The 20,027-nt window shown below is 38.4% G+C and overlaps 1 protein-coding gene across 3 annotated transcripts in view; it reads right to left on the bottom strand.

Moving 5' to 3' along the window:
• SNX6 (sorting nexin 6) overlaps positions 1-19,448 on the bottom strand; it is a 28,524-nt gene extending 9,076 nt beyond the window's left edge. For 2 of the 3 annotated variants that reach the window (XR_005955486.1, XM_041471868.1), the window contains exons 1-11: positions 19,428-19,448; positions 19,220-19,270; positions 13,642-13,746; positions 11,774-11,884; positions 10,052-10,173; positions 7,963-8,086; positions 6,637-6,732; positions 5,285-5,390; positions 2,803-2,878; positions 1,507-1,546; positions 308-394 (exon numbers count right to left, since the gene is read on the bottom strand). Coding sequence is in view for 2 of the 3 variants with exons in the window: in XM_041471868.1 (XP_041327802.1) it covers positions 308-394; positions 1,507-1,546; positions 2,803-2,878; positions 5,285-5,390; positions 6,637-6,732; positions 7,963-8,086; positions 10,052-10,173; positions 11,774-11,884; positions 13,642-13,746; positions 19,220-19,270; positions 19,428-19,433 (924 nt within the window). In the remaining variant the exon portion in view is untranslated. The remainder of the gene's footprint in view (positions 1-307; positions 395-1,506; positions 1,547-2,802; positions 2,879-5,284; positions 5,391-6,636; positions 6,733-7,962; positions 8,087-10,051; positions 10,174-11,773; positions 11,885-13,641; positions 13,747-19,219; positions 19,271-19,427) is intronic. The other variant, XM_041471869.1, reaches the window with a different exon arrangement.
• Between the last annotated feature and the right edge of the window lie 579 nt (positions 19,449-20,027).

Consider the following 20,027-nt stretch of genomic DNA (forward strand, 5'->3'; position numbering starts at 1 on the left):
TTACAAACACCAAACATGCTGCAAACTCAAGAACAGCCCTTCCAGTGTTTCTCGTTACTGAATGATTTGGCCTCGACAAGTGGCTTACTCAGTTCCACACAGTCAGTCCCACAACAGCAACTACTTTGTTACTCCTTATATTTAACAGAAACAGGTTTTACAGCTAAGGGAAAAAATGCAGGCTAGAGGAGGCAGCATTTTAATCTATATATATTGTGAGTTGATGAGCCCATATCACTTTCTCTCTCTTTTTTTTTTTTTTTTGTTAAAAAAACACAATTTCACTGAACAAAAACCATAGATTCACCTTAGCAGCTTGAGATTCCCTAAGGTAATATTTCAGAAGATCAGAAAGCTTAAGATCTTCATCAGCAGATACTCGAGCCTCTATTTTCTGGAAAAACAAAACAAAACACCGTCATAAAACAAAAAAACAGTAAGCAAAAGGATCAGCTTAAAAACATCCAGACTTTGAGTATTCCTTTGTATGATACAAATTAAATGTAAAATATGCAGTACACAACAGATGGTCTTTTTCAAAAACTAAGATCAGGCATTAATGACAGGATACTTCAAGATGCAAAATGAGAAGCATTAGGATTTTGTATTAAAGTATAAGGAATAAGCTAATCTGCAATACTTGACAACTGGCTTTCTATATTAAAAACTGCTTTTTTTCCCCAATAGCAATTATATTTATCATATGCTAGAAAAAATGTAGAGAAACAAACATATATTAAGAGTTGCACAAGCAGTTTTATGTTGCTGTTGAAATCAAAGGAAAACCAAATTTTTAAGGCACCTTTGCAGACTAATTGTGTAACTGCATGTGCTAAATGGTCTAAAAACCAATAAACTAATTTGCTTGCATTTGAAACAGATTAGAAACAGAATCTGCAAGTGCATTTTTAAACCCCAATTTAAAAAAGATAATTTCTGAAATGTAACATTTTGAGTCAAAACAAGTAATTCTGTCAATTTTCTTTAAAGTATGTGTTTATGCAGATACAATTGTCAATTTAGGAGACGCACACATTTTTCATTTGGAAGTTTTCCTGATACATGGCATACATCTTCTCTCTACCAAGCCAAGTAAGTAGGGCAAAAGAGCTTATGCTGGTTGCAAGCATAAGCAACATTACTTTTGAGTCAAATAATTGCAGAAACAGATCTTGGCTCCAGAAAAAAATCAGCATTACCACCATTTTTTTTGGATTAAGGATTCAATTTCTTCATTTCTTTTATCCATAGTAAGTTCTGTGATTCCCAGTAACAAGTATGCAGGACCTCAATGCATTTTAGAGGAACAGAAGGGTACTACAGCAGACTGCCTAGAAATGTTTGGTAGACTGAGGAGTCCTCAGGCTCATTTTACAAAACACAACTGAAACCTTACACTTTCTCCTTCCATACTACACATTGCTTAAATGCTCCATCTAGAAGCACCCATATTAATCCACACATTAATGCCTTGTTGACACATGATGTCCCTTTCGCAGTACATACCCTTGTTTTGTCAAATAACTCTGACACCTTCAGAAAAAACCTGTGCAAAGGAAACAGCTCATATTACAACATTGTTTTGAACAGTCTCATTACTTTCTACTCACACTACAGTCTGTGCCTGGCAATAAAGATTGCAAAGGCATTGCTTACAGTTATAATTCACAGGACTCAGAGAACATACTAGTTTCAAACTTCAAACATGTGGGAACTGGGCAATGTAAGTAAGGCAAGGGACAAACAAAGCATAACAGATGGATATTTTTAAGTAAAGAAAAATTGCTCAGCTCCTCAAGGAGTCTTTATGCTTCTGTGAATTAAACCCCTAACACCAGCACCATGGTCACTGGTCTTACACTATTATCAAGTGTCCTTTACACAAATTTGAATGTACTTTTCTTCACACAGTGAACATATGTCCTACTTGGAATTCAGGGATGCTGAGCAACAGTGTGGCAACATCTCCACTGCAGGAGACAATACACGGCTTCAGTCTTACAGCAGACTGAATTACAGTCAAATGATACTATTTTGACAGAAGACAGATGTGATTTCTGACACACCCTAATGGACTACAACAAATATCAATACTATCATCAAAGTATCTGGTATATAAGCTATCACCACATCTGGAAGTGTATCACTGTAATTCAGGTATATTAGAAAGTTAACTTTCATGTCCTACCTGTCATCACACTGACACCAACATCACACTAACTGTGTATGTTGACAAGCACTGACATCTTTAAGCTAGTTAACTAAGTTTTATTGTCAGATACACCAGACTTCAAGCAAATCACTGAAAGATTAAAGGACAAACATCTGTACATACAGACACCCTTTAAAGTTCTGGGGATCTCTGTAGATTCCTTTGTTTTCCTAAGGGCAATAAACTTCCCAGAACAGCAGAACTATTTTTCAGGATGTTGGTACACTCAGAAAATTCCATATACTCAGACTGAGACCTGTGCTTGCTGCATATATCAAAGCATTTGAAACATTTTTTTTTAATGGTGAAAGAATTGTGGGTTTTTTCCTCATTTGATAAGGACTTTTCCATCTCAACTGTGCAATTTTCTACACAATTTAGAAATTAGCATTTTTTCACAGACGAATACTAAAACAAAACTGTTAAATGCAGCCTGCTAAAGAAATTAAATACTAGAGAAGAAAATGTTTTAATATGATACAGCTGTAATAAATTCTGGTCTTCTCCTAACAAGAGCTATGAATCTCAGCAAGCCACCATTAAGACTGCTACACAGCAAATGACCCCGTAGGTTATTAACAATATCTTACTTGCATATATCTGTGGAGTCCTGCGTTCCTAATGCATATAATGAAGAACCAATTCTATTATAGTCATCCGCCACATCTAGAAAAACAAACAAGCACTTGTTTTACTACCTCATTCCTCTTCTTTCTGAAAATTTTGAAATTCCTTTCTTCAAAAATAGGTATTTTTCTAAAAGGACATGCTTTAACACAAAAGTAGAAATAAAATTGCGATCCCATCACTTAATAGGAAGGATAACTTGACACAGTAAAAACAGTGCTTTCACCCAATTGCAAAGCCTGTAATTTACCTAGGAGTATTTTATGCAATTACAACCTACTAGGTGAATTAATTGTGCAATTTTTTTTTTTTTTTATTTTGGTGGAAGACTTAATGGTTAAAGTCTGAATTTAAATTTTATTTTAAAACTATTTGGGGAAAAAAAAAACACAGTTTAACAGTAACAAAGTCTGTGTGCTTGAGAGCAGTTAATTGACTACAAACTCCAAACTACAAACAATACAGCACTATATACACCTATATACACAGCACATTTTCTAGCACATCCCTATTTTTAGAAAACCCTTATCTCTTCAACAAGCAGTCACTGGTTACAGTAGCATTAATGTTAAATCACTTTAAACAATAAATTAGAAGCAATATTTGTAAGAAGGCTGCATAATTTCACTAGTGAGGTATTGCTATACAATATAAAAAACATAAAAAATAAATCTTTGCCCACAGAGCCTTTTTAAAAAGCTTTAAGTATTAACTCAATGGACAAGGAAAACTAACAGATCCAAGCAATGAACAGGAAAATACATTTGTTTGTTATTTCTGAAGTTTATATGCCTTTAAGCAGAATTAATTTTTCCTAATAACACAACAGATTGAGTAGGTCAGCTTCCTTAGTTCATTATAATAGTTCCTAATAATTCATTAATCCATACATATCAATGCAGCTGGTTACAGTGAAGAATGGTTTTAGGAAGCAATTAATCTCCCATTCTATTCCTCCAATTTCAACATAAAAATTGATTTTCTGCTGGAAATAGCAAGTTGGTGTCTCTGCAAGACCTGCAGCTCTCTGTTGATAATGTTATCCATAAACTAGAGATTGCCCATGTCCAAAACAGGTTTCCCAAATCATTGCTCTACTCCTCTAGCCAGAATTTCAAAAGGTGCCATTTATCACAGTTTGGCAGAAGTTGTCAGTAAACACTGTACGTGATTTGAGCCTGGAAACCAATGAAGCTTTGTCATGAGTTTGATCAATCCTTTCCTATCAGATCCTCTACAACCTAATTTCAAAGGATTTTCCCACTTCTACAACCAATGTTAAAGACTTTCCTACTCCGTAAATAAATCTTGGCACTTCATTACCATGAATGAAGTTCAGTTCTCATTTTAAGAAAGCAACCAAAACCACTAGAAACCACTTCAGGGGGGAACTGAATGCATAAGCAGGGCCCTTAGCTCACTGAGCCATAACTGACTGTTTCCATCTTCTAGCATAGATACTAAAACTACAAAAGACTCAGTGTTCATGCAACAGCAAGAGAAGCATCTGAAGAACTCAGTAAATTCTTGGTTTAACATCTTATCCAATATCCATTTTAGACATCTTATCAATGGAGATTCATGAAAGGTTTGTAACCTGGTTTTGTATGAACTATGCTACTGTAGACAGTATCTGTAAATCAGACCCCAACTTCAAGGAACAGTCAGAATCTGGAAGATCAATTTTGATTTATCTAGGCAGAAGAACTTAAAATCAAGGGCAACACAGGTCAATTTCTTCTGAGCTTCTCAAAACACAGTAATCCTAAATCAAACACAATAGTCCTAACCCAAAGATTTTTCATTTTCTCAAATAAATGAACTGCACTTGAGAAGACCATCTAGAGCTTTCAGAAATCACAATGGCTAGCACTCAGCTCACAAAGATAAATCAATAGGCAAGTGGTAAATCTTGCCTCAGTAAGAAAAGGGATCCTGCAAACCAGGCTACTCAATGTATGCATTGCTGTCTCCATTCCAAATGGCTAAAAAATGGAAACCCAGTCTAGAACCAATGGCCCAAACAGGAGTTTGCTATGAACAAAGGTAACTTTGTTAGCAAGGTAATGCCATGCCCAGTTTGCCAAGATATTGCCCTCTGCACTAGGAGCAAAATCACCTGTACTGCCATATTACCCACCTCTACACCTAAATGACTAAGTCAGACTTCAAAAAAATATTAATACTTAAAGTGTATTTCTTTTCAAGCAGACAGCATGAAGAATAAACATATCCTCAGTGTTGCACCAGGCTGTTCTTACTCCCATCTAGTTTACTGCAGCAAAGTCTAAACTTAGAAAGTCAGATTGAACTTCTTTAGACTCCAAAGGCTTGGAGAAATGAATTCACTTTGCACATGCAAAAAGTAAACTAAAAATTACTTCTCCTCACTAACAACTTCTGTACACTTTAACCAGTACTATTTGCACCCTGAAAAAAACTCACTTTTATGTGATCTTGTCATTTTATCAGATTTGGCAGAAGCATCTTTGACTCGGTTGTGATATTCTACAAGGAATGTTCTCTCATGTTCAAAGAAGTCATCCACATCCTACCAAAAAAGGGAACAATTAATAAAACAGGATTTCACCCACTCTCTACAGAGCAATTCCACAGTAAAGTTGCACATTTCACTGCTGCTGTGACAGGAAATGCATCTGTTTTTATTCTCCAAAACACCATTTATATTAACTGATTTCTTCTCCACCTATATCATGACCTTGAGTTTTATTAAGAATTTGCAACAAGTACCCTAAAGGTCTATATAATTAAACATGAAGAAATAGCAAAGGATCACCAAGGGTGACAGAAAAATAGAATACATGTAATCTATTTAGAAAAAGGGAGGGAGGGATGAAAGTCACCCAGCAGCACAGAGGCTGTGGTCTCAGACAAGATGATTTAAACTCCTAGCTCAGAACATTGATCTTAGTGACAGACTTCTTTCAATTTGGTAAACAAAGGCAAATCTAAATATTGTCTGTAATATAATTTGAGATAACTGGTTTATACTTATTTTTAAAAACCCTCTAAAATAACACAGACGCTCAATACCATCGAATAGCCTACAACATGGGCTTTGAACAATATTATCAAATTGGAAGTTATTTGGACTTCATATTTTTCTCCAAGTCATAATTAATCCATGGTTATATCCACTTTCCAACAGTTTCAAAAAAAAAAAAAGATTTTAAACCTAGAAACTTTTAACTCTTGTAAAAATTGCTACCAAATGGAAGGTTACCACTAGAAAGAAAGGAGATTAAAAATCATCCTCTGCAGAATTTCTGCTTGCTGTAAAAGTGATCTTGTAACTTTTGGAAAAGTAAAAATTAAATTGAATTTTCATTACTTTTTTCTTCCCCTCAGTTACATTCTTACATCTACTGGGAAAAATTATATAACCTCTACTGCTGCTCCTTGAAACAGCAGACAGATTCTACAAGACTGGGAAAATTCATTCCATGAGGAACTTCTGAACAGAAGCAGTTGTCAGACCTAGTTCTCCTTTCCAATATATAAAATGGCAGGCCTGAACAAAAAAAACACCAACCAGACCATCAATTATCTATGTATATAAAAAGATACTTAATTTCATAGAGTACTGAAAGGCCACAAGAAAGCTCTCAGTTATTTTGCATCCAGGCCACAAGCTCTCACCCATGGTCTGCCACTAATTCTTAAGTTAGATATCACTATAAAAATCCCATTTTTGTACCTATGTAAAATTCTGCTTCATTAAAAAAGGTGACAAATGTTAATACATTTTAAATCTTGCTATGTGAAGCAGTAATCACCTTTACTCCTGAAACAATGACACCATCTGCTGATTTAACCATATTTTTGAAGAAGTCTTCAAGTTTCTCTTTCTTATTTTTCCCACGAACACTCAACTGAAAAACAAATTAATTTATCATGTTAATTCATTTTCTGGAGGCAAGACAAGCTTTAAAAAAAATTAAATAGAACTACATACCCCTACTCGCTATACTTAAAACAGTTTTCTGTTCTCTGTTTATTTTTATACTATGCACTAATGGGGACAGGGTACCTTGCATACAGAATGAAGACTACCTCATTTACTAGATTGTTTATCTCCTAAAATACCATTCTAGGGAAAAAAAAAAAAGGAAAAAAAAAAAGATCAGCACCATTCTAGTACCTGCAGATAGTACCAAATGTACAGAGTGTACATTTCAGTTACCAATAACACAGTATTTATCATGCACAGTATAGCTGAGTTGATGTAACAATAGTTGAGTTAATACAGCCATGTTTCACTCTCTGGTGAATGTCAGATCTTTGACATCCAGAGGATCATGCTGGTTTAAGCCTCCTCACACTCTTCCTGTCCATCTAACTTCTCCCAGTGTAAGTAAACTGAGTGCCTGAACCTGCAAGCATTTCTACATCAAGCAACAGAGGAACATATTTTGAATTAAGTATGTATGCAGTTGAGCCAGTCTGTGTAATAACTTCTTCCACTCAATGTTGATTCCTGAAATTTTAAAAAGTAACTGAACCTCGTGACAGAATAGGAGCAAACAGACTCCAACATCAAAGAGTTATGAATCCAAAAGTACTCTCCGTTACCTCAATTCAGTATGTTACATGTGGACAGCCCCACTAGTCCAATACTCAGAAAAAAATTAACCACGTTTTCACTCACATCATTAACATTATCAGAATATTTCATCAGAAATTCTCTCTAGTTTTGTTAGCAACAGAATTTACACCAAAGTTCCAAATCCTAAAAAATTAGTGTTCCATTTTGTTGCATCATTCTTCCCTGCAGCAAATAAAAATAATTCAAAGAATGGAAAAGCATACTGTCAAGTGAAATCACCACCAAAAGCTCATCTTTTTAATCCAAAATATACTGGATTTCCAGTAATATTTTTGATGCTGAGGTTAAAGCATATAGTGCATTTGGTTCCCCAGGTGGCAGAAAATGAACTCCTACAGACTAAACAATTTTTTAACTTTTACGATACAAATATGTCTGGCATGAAGGAATTGATGTAATTTGCTCCAGGAGGTAATTCCCTCTTAATCAGTTTTCCATCCTACCATAAAAGCACATCTTGATTTCTCTTGCCAGCAATTCAGTTTTCAATACTCACATCCTGATTATATTCCAAGAACACATGGAAATTTAAGTCCTTTCTCAAAATAGGATGTGCTGCCACGCGACACAAAAACACTTCATGCATTGCAACTGTCTTCTTGAATATTGCCAAATATTCACTAAAAACAAGAAATAAGACAGACATAAGAACTTCATATGAAGCAATTAAGTTTGAGATAAAGCTAGTGAGCAGCTTTAAGAGACCCTCAGTAAGGGTACAAAATTATAAGCCGATATATTGGAGTTTATCACTCCAATGTTTGATATAGACATAAATAAATACTGCAGTGTTAATACTAGGGAGAAATTTGAAGCCCAAACACATTACAGAGAGACTTTTAATGAAGAGTCAACAAATACACTCTAATTTTTATGGTTAGCTAACAGACACTGGTTTGCTGAAAGTGTAACCTCATTTCATTGTCCTTTCCCCAGCACCCCAAAATTCAAGAAACTACGGTACAGACTACAGTCCCTCAGCCCTGTGTATTGATGTGCAAATTCCTTCCTCCCCATCTCCATCCCCTTGCCCATTTGCACCCTCCTTACTTATTTGTATGTTTATGTAGTTTTGTTAGCTGTTTAGACAGTCTTTTATTTCAAGTTAAAGCACCTAGCCTTTTTGAGCCAAAGCTTACATCGATGTCTCACTTCATAGTGGTTCAAAAAGTGAAATTAAGAGCTGCATTTGGTAGGTACAACAAAAAACCACACTTAACCATAACAATCACATGGTTGCCCAGTTCAGCCAACTCAACTTCAAAGCAATTACTCACTTGCAATTTAATTAAGAGGAAGGCACTCTTATCAATACAAGTTTGCTAGAATTCATTGTGCTTTGCAAATTCAATGAGTAAGATGCAACTCATCTAAAAATGAGGAAAGGGCTCTTTTTCCCATTCTGAGGTCAAACAGTGAAATTATAATCAGTGCTTTTCCTTCCACTATGTGCAAGGAGGTTAAGATTTACATACCAGCAAACCAGCAGGGCCAGTGTTGGGAGATGTTTGATCTCAGTGAGAGTAGTAGTCATTCAGTGAAGACAAAAAAGGAGGATGCAGAGGATGGAGGTGGCAGTAGAAGAAACCCAAAGTTTTCTGTGTTATCCAACCCCTAACCAGACCACAAGAGAATCATGATCAGGGCCGCTGGAAAACCAGATTCTTTAAAAATCTATAGTGTTCTGCTATTTTCCAGTTTTCTGCATATGAAGTGTATATCTACTCTGCTATAAATTATGTTGTACATATCACTAATACAGAGCTTTTTAAGACATTTGCTCACAGCAGCTGAAGTTCGGAGAGAAAGCAGCAGTTGTAAGAGTTCTATGTACTTTTCTTGCCAATTCAGAGCTCTTGATAGAAGCAGTCTAGAAGCAGTGTAAATATACACTTGAAAACTGAAACCAATGACAGGAAAAAGATCAAAGAAGTGAATGCATGATAAAGAAAATGGACGAAGCAAGGAGAAACTTCACTGTGTAACTCAATACGGAACAAGAAGCTTCAGAGCAGTTATTTCAATATAAATTAAATTCATCCTATGGGAAAATAGTATTTCAGGAAGTATATTCTCCTTGTGGAAAAATTTTTAAAAAAGTGTCAAAAAAGGATTTTTCTAGTAATCTTCGTATTTCTTGGGGAACAGAAGGTTGGCATCTAAGTTTACAGTACCAACCACATGCACAACTCCCTACTCCCAATCACTGAGTGTATTACCCTAAAGTCTAATTGTACTTATCAAATGTGGAATACCAGAACTAAAAAAGATAGAGGCTATCTCCTCCCTTTGCAGATGTTCTGTGAAGAACAGGATCTAAGTACTTTCTTTCTTATGAAAGAATGCTCAAGAACAAGCTAATTTATTTCCTGTTTCAGAAGATCTTCCATGAAATTATTTCCACAATTTTCCTAATGGCACTGATCATGATCACTAAGATTAACCTTGGTTATATAACAACTGGATTCTCAAGTCTGTGTTTCACAGAGAACCGTTACAGTGAGATCAGAAACATAGGATAGCAAACAGCATTAAAAGTTTTGGAATATAAATAAATTAATAAAGTAGTAATCAAGTCTACATACGCTTCCAGTTCTTGTTTCATCTTGGTGAATTCCTCTTTAGTCATTGATCCTTCCCCTTCTCCAAGTTTCTGCAGTTTCTCCCTGGAGGCATCAAAGTCAGGCCTGGGTGGTGCTGGTGGAATCTGGAATTTAATCCAATTTTTTTTAAGTTCTCATTTTCTCAGTCAAACAACACCCATTCACAGTACAGGAACTGTAGACTGCCTGCAGCTTTTTAATACATGTTTCTCTCTTTCATCATTCATTACAGCATTTCTGGATAAATTCCACTGCATTTAAAAGCAGTCTCTCTTACAAAAATTTCTGGATTTCTCTTATTCATGAGTTATTTGTGCTGCATTACTACACCAATTTCAGTCAAGTATCCTTGAAGATTACTAAAGCATTAACTAATGGCTTCAGTTTAATTACAACAGAAGCCAAATAATACTTCATTTCCCATGACAATGACTTAAAACTTGAAAAAATTATTTTTAATTAGTTTTGGTTTAGCTTATTTGGTAAGGATTATTTCGTGTTTAAAGAAAGAAGAAAAAAAGAAAGAAAAAAGAATTCCACAACTGTTTTCACACCATCCATTTCTAACTCCCCAAAACTTTAAACCAAGAAAACCATTCCCTGTTGTTTGCAGGCACTAGCTCTTTCCTGCAGCACTGCTGACATTAAAGAGATATGTGTTGAAGTAACAAAGCCCCCAGTCAACAAGGCTCTAGGTTAATTTTGTAATATGGTATATTAACACTGAAAGAGAAAACACCAGAGTCAAACTAAACCTGAATTGGTGCCAGGAAAGGAACACAGAACCAAATATGTTTAAATTTTAATTTACTGATATTGGCCCATTACTTTAACATATTACAGAAAAAAAAGAAAAATCCAGCATCTAGATGGTCAACCATGTGAAACTAGTTATTACCACACTGAAGGTCTAATCACTTCAAATAGCTTTTCTGACTAAGAAAGACTAGCTGAAGAATGGTATGACCATCACAGCTTATACTCATTATAATCTACCCACTAATCAATTAGAAATATCTGTTTACCCTCTGAATCAGCAAACATCCCCCAAACACAAAACCAATACCAAAGTTTCATACCAAGATAACAGATATTCCTATTTGCAATTAACGTATGAAAAGCAGCACCATTTTCAATATGCAGTATCATACGGTGCCTGTTTTGAGACCTCTGTTCCTGGAATGCCTGAAATTAACTTCAAACTGTAAGTTACTACATATTAAGGTTCCCTGTAGTTCTACATGATATTTAAAGTGGTTTTTCCTTCCTCTTATTTATAGAAAAATTATCTGATCTTTATAATAAGAACTCAAAAAGTCTACCATTTCAGCTAAAACAAAAGAAACATGAAACTTGTAACTCAGTTAAACATTAGCTTGCAGAAACAATACCACCAAGTTACACAGTTCAACCTCTCCCACACTTTTAACACAGTGGCATAAAAATACTCTTGGAGACAAATTAAACTACTCACTTCTTAGGAGTAAAGGGCAAGAAAGTATTACAGCTACTGTAGCTTTCTTCCAAGCTTGCTTCAACCATTAATTTTGTGTAATTGCATAAAATGAAGTATTAGAGAAGCTTATCTGATTTTATAAGGAATGAACACCTGCTGTTTCCACTACATTTAAAAGCAGCCTCAAGTAGTTTTAATCCAGCCCACAGAAAACAGCACATATAAACCAAAAGAATACCGGTACTTACAATATAGCCAGCATAGTCCTCGTTCTCAACAAAAGAATCATGAAGCCAAATAAACTCTTCGTGTTGCCGGACAACAGAAAATTCGTTTTGTTTGAAATTTGGTAAGGAACTCTAGAAGGGTAAAAGGAGGTAGAATTATGGGGGGGAAGGAGATACACAGGAAGAAAAGCTCAACAAAAAACAAGACTTTTCATTACTACATGAAAAAACCTTGAGGGAACAACAAAAGTGTCCCCAAAAGTTCATACCACAGTAATTAACCTCATCTTAATTAGTGCAGCAATCAGTTGGCATGGGTTGCCATAAAAGGTTGTGGAGTGCCTGCTCTCATCAACATGGCTAATATCTTTATTAATTTAATCCTGGAGTTCTGTTTAGTATCTTTATTGATGATCTGGATGAGGGGACCAAGTGCCCCTTAGTCAGTTTGTAGATGACACCAAGTTGGGCGGAGATGTTGATCTGCCAGAGGACAGGAAGGATCTGCAGAGGGATCTGGATCAGCTGGATCCATGGACTGAGGCAAACTGTAGGAGGTTCAACAAGGTGAGGAGCCAGGTCTGCACTTGGGTCACAACCCCGGACAGTGCTACAGGCTGGGGGCAGAGCACCTGGAAAGCTGCCCAGTGGAAAAGAACCTCATCAGTGGCTGGATATGATCCAGCGTGTGCCCAGGTGGCCAAGAAGGCCAATGGCATCCTGACTTGTATCAGAAATAATGCAGCCAGCAGGACCAGGGCAGTGATTGTCCCCCTGTGCTGGACACGGGTGAGGCCTCTAATCCTACACATCTCTAATCCTGCATCCAGTTCTGGGCCCCTCCTGGCAGGAAAGACACTGAGGTGATGGAGCATGCCCAGAGAAGGGCAACAGAGCTGGTGGCAGCTCTGGAGCACAAATCTGATGAGGAGTGGCTGAGGGAGCTGGAGGTGTTTTGGCTGACGAAAAATCAGGGGTTGACCTTATCACTCTGTACAAGTATCTGATATGAGGCCGCAGCCAGGTGGGGGGGTGGTCTCCTCTCTCAAGTAATAGGTGAGAGGACAAGAGGAAATGGCCTCAAGTTGCATCAGGGGAGGTTTAGATTGGATATTAAAAGAATTTCTTCACTAAAAGGGCTGTCAAGTTTTAGAAGGGGCTGCCAAGGGAAATGGTTGAGCAACCATCCCTGAAGGTATTTAAAAAACATGTAGATATGGCACTTAGGAACATGGTTTAATGGTGGACTCAGCAGTGCTGGATTAATGGTTGGACTCAATCTTAGAGGTATTTTCCAATTTAAGTGATTCTTTGATTCTGTAAGAGAAACCCAAATGGACAAATCCTGAGCAATGTGCTCCTGTGCACTCTAATTTAATGGTGAGAGTGAGGGACGAGATAGGATTGATGATGTCCAGATATTTTATTCAACTTCAATTATTCTGTCACTCTGCAATCAATAAACATTCAAATCTAAAAAAAAGCCATAAACAATAGTAATTAAAAATGATCCCTGAATGTAATACAATTACAAAATATGCTTTTAGAATCTGAAACTATAGTAAGATCTAATCAAATGAAAAAACTATACTGAAGTATATTCATGTATATTAAAGATTCTACCTGCAAACAGGCTAATTAATAGGCATGGGAATGGCATAACAACACATCAATACAAAAAAAATGAAAACAACTTTCTTCCAAACTGCTTTTAAACTCTTAAGTCATCTTTTTCTTATGCACCGCAGCTACACAGTCTCATAAATATGAGATAATTCTACTTTCTCATTTCCTCTGGATTGTGTTACACTTTGTTTCAACAAACAGTTTAAGCAAACTCTCTTTTGTATATAATTAAGAACTGTTCCATGTACAAACCCATGTTTTACCTTTGTATGGACTGTGAATTTCACTTTATCTCTCTCACTGAGTGCATCTGAGATATCCACTTGCAGAGCAGCATCAGTCTGGAGATCTACATTTATTGCTCTAAGCTGAAGAAAAATATATTTAGCTTAAAAAAAAAGGTAAAGTATATTTCCATTATTCTTCCTTTGAAATGAACCCTGATCCTGCAATGCTGAAGACAGATCACAAAACCCTGCAACATTAAAAGATTATTTCCAGCAGGAAAAAGAAATTCCAGCAGTACTCCCTATGAACAAATAATAATCTCTTTTACAATATGCCTTGTTAGTGCAGTATTTTCATTTCTGTAGATTGTTAACTTGTTAGTAATTGAGATGCTCAAGACAAAGTACATTTACAGATAGCAACAAGTTTGGTAGGTTTTTCTCTTTATTGTCCCCATTCCTCTGAACTGACAAGCTGTTCTAAATATACTTGTAAAGGTAATTATAAGGATATTAACAATTGGAAAGGTACTTTTAAGGGGAAAAGTGGTTCTATATTTCAAAGAAGCAAGAGCAGTTATAGACCTGATTTACCCACACTGTCTTACACTATTCTGTTCAACATATCTTATCATATAATGAAAAAGCTTAAAAGAATATCCTGAACTTCACAGAGATTAAGTCTTCTTGGAAATATTTTTTTTCTGGAAAACCCCAAAGCAAAACACTTAAACCCAAGACTTTGATGTCTTCAAAATGAGCACAAGAAATGGCAAAAGTGCAAGGAATACATGCGTTTTTTTCTACAAGACATGAAACCTGAACTCTTTCACAAAATAATTCCAGTAACATTGAAAAAAAAAAACAAAAACAAAAAAGAGACAATGATCAAATATAGCAAAACTGAAATATTATCTGAGCATCACAATATTTGGCAGTAACTGGACCAAAGGCTTCAGTACTTGGTGCAAGCTCATCTAGAGCCCAACTGGAAATTCAAGTCCCCTCACCCTTGCACCCTTGCTGTTCGAGAGGAATTTGTCCCACGACAATTTCATCATCATGGCCAACAGACATTTGGAATGTTTTTACAAGCACTAACGCTTACCCTGAAATCTTTTCCAATCACATTGTCAAAAAATATTTCAACATCATGCTCACAAGGCATACTTTATACTCAGACATGGTGTTTTCTCTGATGCTGCATTTTTTCTACAAATTTCCCATTCTACAGTATAAAAATGCTTTGCCATACAGAGATTTGGACTTTCTCCACGAATTTTTTCAGGATTGCATTTTGAAGTCAATACTTAAGTACAAAAATGCTTAAGTATTCTCAACAAACACTACAGAAGTCACACATGAGCTGAATTTGAAGGTAACACTGTGAGGCACTGGAAAAGCTCTAGGACAGAAGCATCAACTGCTACATCTTGTTTTCCATAAGTTACCTTTATATTAAATCACCGTGGTCAGATCCCACTCTAGTCTAGCTGTTAACCTTGTTGCATGGACAACTCTTGCCTATGTAGCAGCAACCAGACTCATGGACCTAGAATTAGTGTGTTAAAATAAACCAGAACCATGCAGTCTAGCACATTCTGCTAAGGCTAGCAAAATGTAACTGTTCAAAAGCTCTTACACATAGCTTTTCCTTACAGTGAAGTTGGAAATCATTAAAATGACTGCACAGTAACATATTCACGCACGTGATTCAGGCATTGCCTTTTGTTTTTTTTCCCCAAGGTTTAGAGGGTCACTGCCTCACACAAAGGCATATTATCATGCAATGGTTTCTCACAGATCCCTTCTCAGAGGCAGAATCTCCTAGCTCCTACTGAGTTTCCAAAGTGCTTACCATCTAATTTAGGAAAGAAAAATATAATGACATACCAATGTCTCTCTTATGTCATGACACCACATTTTTCAGTGTGTAAAAAGGTTTTTGTGGTTACACTGTCTGGGGTACTGTTTGTTTTTCTCCGGTCCCCCCAGAATACATTAACAGACTGAGTACACTCAGCAAATAATCTAAATTATCTAAATGGTATTTCTGTAATCTTTCACAGGTCACAAATATTTATACCAAAATACTTTTGCACCTCCTTTTTTTTTTCTTTCCAAAGTGGTACTATACAAAACGCTAGAATTCAGTATAGCAGCTGATCAAGTTTGCCATTAGAGCATACCCAGTGCAGTGCAACCTGATCATATGCACTACTCCCAACTTCAGATACAAAAATCCTATCTGTGCTGAGAAAATTAAGAACTAAATATGACAACTTCACCCATGACATGCAGCTGTAAAGGACTATTTGTTTGATTTATACTGAGTTAAGTTTGTAACAGTTTTGAAGAGTTTAATCATATGTTAAGTTATGCCATGTAGCCTGACTGCCAACAGGGAATATTTTCATCTGCAATGGTAATGAAGCATTTATGAAAGGTGTCAAAGACAATCAGAAACTTGAAGGACTTTAAATGTATTCATGTGACACAACGAATCACATTGCATTACTGGAAATTGAATTCACAAACAACATCACTGCACCACAAACTTAAACAAACTCTGCATCACTACTTCCAAAATAAAACTGTCACCAATGGATGGTCTTCTAGTGACAAAGGAAGTAGAAAATTAAAAAATAAAAACAGTCTGATACAGATGAAAACTGAAATGAAAGTACCTTAAAAGTATGGAAAAAATAGAGATAAGGTAGTATTTTTATATTGCCCCCCCCCAAGTCTAATATATAAACATTGCATAATAATTTTACGCTTACCTACGTTATCTACATCTATGCTGAACAACTTGCAAAACAAAACCTGATTTAATTACTTTACAGTTCCCTATGCTATACCAAGAAAGTCCCTGTTCTATTCAAAGGGTCTAGAAAACACCAGAAGCCAAAACCCAGGCCAAGCCAATGTTACAGTAGTAACTGAGAACACAATGCAAGGAGAGGATTTAACATCTAAGTTCTTGCTTAAGGATCAATTATACTTCAAATGATAATGTAAGGAATTTGGTACAGACAAGGGAAACAACCAAGTGCTACATTCCTAGGTAATGTCATCCATTAACAGTAACTTCCCTGCTCTAAGCTCTTTCAAAAATGTTAGAGTAAAAAGGACCCTATCTTCAGCTGGTTCTTTACAGACAGGCAAATACACAAAACAAGGGGACAAAGAGTACCTTTACAACAAAAGCTTTCGAAGTGTTTTCACAGCATTAAGCTTCCAGCTGACCTGTTCTAAAGGACAGCTCATTTCCACTGAATGAGTGTTACCTAAAGATCATATAGATATAAAATATACAAGGCAGTACTAATGGAGCAATACTACACCACTTTAAAAAGCATGTATTGTTTATGTTAGAGAGCACAAAAATCCCAACAGCACCCAAGTTACACCAAGCAAATTCAATCCCATCCTATTTTCTAAGTGAAATTCAGAAAAGCAATTCCCACAAGTTCATTTTATGCAGACCATTTATAATAAGTTCCTTCTACAGACCACCCACTGCTACTTCCTCAAAGATGATTCTCAGCGCTCTGTTTTACAGTTCTCCAGAAAAGGCTCCATATGGTGTAACACCATTGTCTGAGAATTACTCTTCTGTGTGGCATCAGCATAAATTCCAGCCCTCTTTCATCCCACCACCCCAAGATTAAACTTAACACAACTGTATCCAACAAACATGTTCCTGCAGCAGAAGTACAGCTGTCACAGCAATATCTGAATTCAACAGAGGCAAGAGTATTGATTTTCAAAACTAAAAGCTCAATTACTCCAACTAGAAGTTGCCATCCATGCTTTCAAGTAAAGGCTTGACCTACTCATTATTTAATTGCAGAGAAAGGCAACAAATCAGAACTAGGGAATCACTTTATGAAAAGATGCGTATTTTTACTACTTCTACTTAGAAAAAAGTATTACAGTTTTGAAGATTAAAGCACAGCAAATCCATTCATGAACAGACTGCCATATTGCTTTTGATTAACTTCCTGTATCACAAACAAAATCATGCAGATAAGAACCTGTGTTTTAACCCCAGGCTTTCAGACAGAAGAGAAAAAATTAAACCCCCACAGTGATGGGTGATTGAAAATAAGAAACCCTAAAAAGACGAGGCAAATGAGAAGGCCACTGTTCTAGTTTAATTCCTCAGTACCGGATGAAGACAGAGGAGAGAAAAAAAAATGACTGCATTTGGCCAAGTGAGATGGCAAGTCTTACAACAGTACAAACAAAACTGCTAAGAGATTTCTTAATGTTTTCAAATTACCTTGTGAACTCTTAACGACCTGTAGCCATAGAGGGAAAACTAATAACCAGCCAAACAAACAAGTTTCACAGGAGGTCAGATCCACATTGTTATGTTCTACCTGCACCTTCAGATAAAGGCAACTTAACTGTGCACATCAAAGCTGCTCCTAAGTACCAGAGAGAACCTATATAAAATACCTATGTAAATAAAATTCCAGTTAGTAAGATCTTCGATCCTTGTTCTGAAGACACTCAAAGGACGACAACGACAACCTCCTCTCTCTTTTATCCCATATTCTTAGTAAAGTAGCTGTATACGTAAAGACAAAAGCTTTACAGTGGCCAGAATTGGCCTGATACAATATTAGAATACCTTTTTAAATTTCTGGCCATAAACTGGAACATAAAATGCACTGAACTTAACATTTGACTGTGGTGTGCATGATAAAACATCATACCAACACAGCGTTTCTCAGGTTTTTGGTTTTTTAGGAATATACTGTATGCAGTCACTTCAATAACCACCAACAGCCAAGGGAACCTAAGCAACCCTGAAGCTGCTCTCCTACCTTGCTCACAGTTGGTCTTTCTCAAGATACTAAGTGACAGGGATAATCAGTCTTACTAAATTATACTAGGTTAGCTGATTTGTGCTTAAGTGAGGCAGTCAAGTTAAATAAAGACGGATACAGCAGTCAGAAGAGAAACTAAGGCCAGAAACAGAAAGACAGAGAAAAAGGTTTTCTCAGTAAGAAACGTAATTGTGGCATCCTGTCCCAACAACAGAACTTCTCTGCAATAAAGAGTTTATTATGTAGCATGCGTCTGCAATGTAAATGTCTCATTGTTATCTATGGGAGAGCCCCCTGGGCCTGAAGGGAGAAGGGAGGGCAGGACTGCATCACCCAGGCCCTAGATCGCGATGGAGCCCGGCGCTCCCAGGGCTGGGCAGCCTGGGCAGGACCGGCCCCGCCGGGCGTGTGCAGCGGGAGAGCGGGGCCGCAGGCAGAGAACATCCACCTCCGGCCGCAACCCCCTCCCCAGCTAAGCCAACGACAGCACGAAAGAACTGTCCTTCCAAAACTTGGGTGACAGAACAATGAGCACACGCACACAGACGCCGGTATCAGCGGGGGGCTGTGCCAGGAGCAGATCCCGGCGGGCGGACGGACGGACGGACAGACAGACAGCCCGGACGCTCGCAGCCCAGCATCCCGCCTCCGCCCGACACCCACGCGGCGGTCTCGGGCCAGCAGCGCCCGGAGGCCCCCGAAGAGGGGCCGACCCCGTTTCCCCCACGCCCAGCCTCAGGCACCGAGTCCCGACGCCTCCCCGCGGCACTTACACCTCGGTCCTCCTCCGAGAGGAAATCTGGGCCGTCGTCCGAGCCTTCCTGCTTGGGGGCGAGGCGACGGCGCAGGCAGGGGGTACGGAGGGGCACGGCCGGCGGCAGGCAGGGTGAGGGGAGACAAAGCGCACAGGTTAGCGAGTGCCCGGCCGCGCCGCCCGCCCTGCCCCGCCCCGGCCCGGCTCCGCGGCCGCCCCGGACCCACCATCATGGCTGCTCGCGGCGCTCTGCGAGGAGGGAAGGAAGGGATGGGAGGGCGCCGGGCGGCGCTTCGGCGGCGGCTGCGGGCGAGGGAGGGGAGCGGGGCTGGCCGCAGCCGGGGCGGTGGTTGCTTGTGTCGCAGCCGCGCGGTGTTGCCGTGCGCTGCTGGGGCTGGCGGGTGCCGGGTCGCGGGTGTTGAGGGCGCTGGGCGTGCCCCGTGCGCGGGGGAGCGGCTCTGGTCGGTGGAACGCGGCAGAGCGGCGCGCCCGGCCTTGGGGGGGTGTGCGCAGCTCCGGCCGCAGGCCGGGGCCTCCGCGCTGCCCTGCGCTGCTCCCCGGCCTCGGTGCGGGAGACGGGCTTCGCACGTTTGTGCAAGCCTGGGTGTGAAACTGGGCAATGACAGCGCGAGAAATTCGGAGGCTTATAATACGGCTTTGATTTTTGGGCAGTTACGTGATTCAAGATTGACAACTGCCTGTTTCTTACTAAGGAGTGGAGTCTTTAGATGCCGCTTTGTCTAATGCAGTGGGAAAGGTCAGCATCAACGCACTAAAGCGGATGTAAGCGTGGAGGGAGTATATGCCCGAGACTGCGGTTTTGTGTG

The sequence above is a fragment of the Pyrgilauda ruficollis genome, unplaced genomic scaffold (genome assembly GCF_017590135.1).
Source record: "Pyrgilauda ruficollis isolate IOZ18807 unplaced genomic scaffold, ASM1759013v1 scaffold28, whole genome shotgun sequence".
Taxonomy (NCBI): domain Eukaryota; kingdom Metazoa; phylum Chordata; class Aves; order Passeriformes; family Passeridae; genus Pyrgilauda; species Pyrgilauda ruficollis.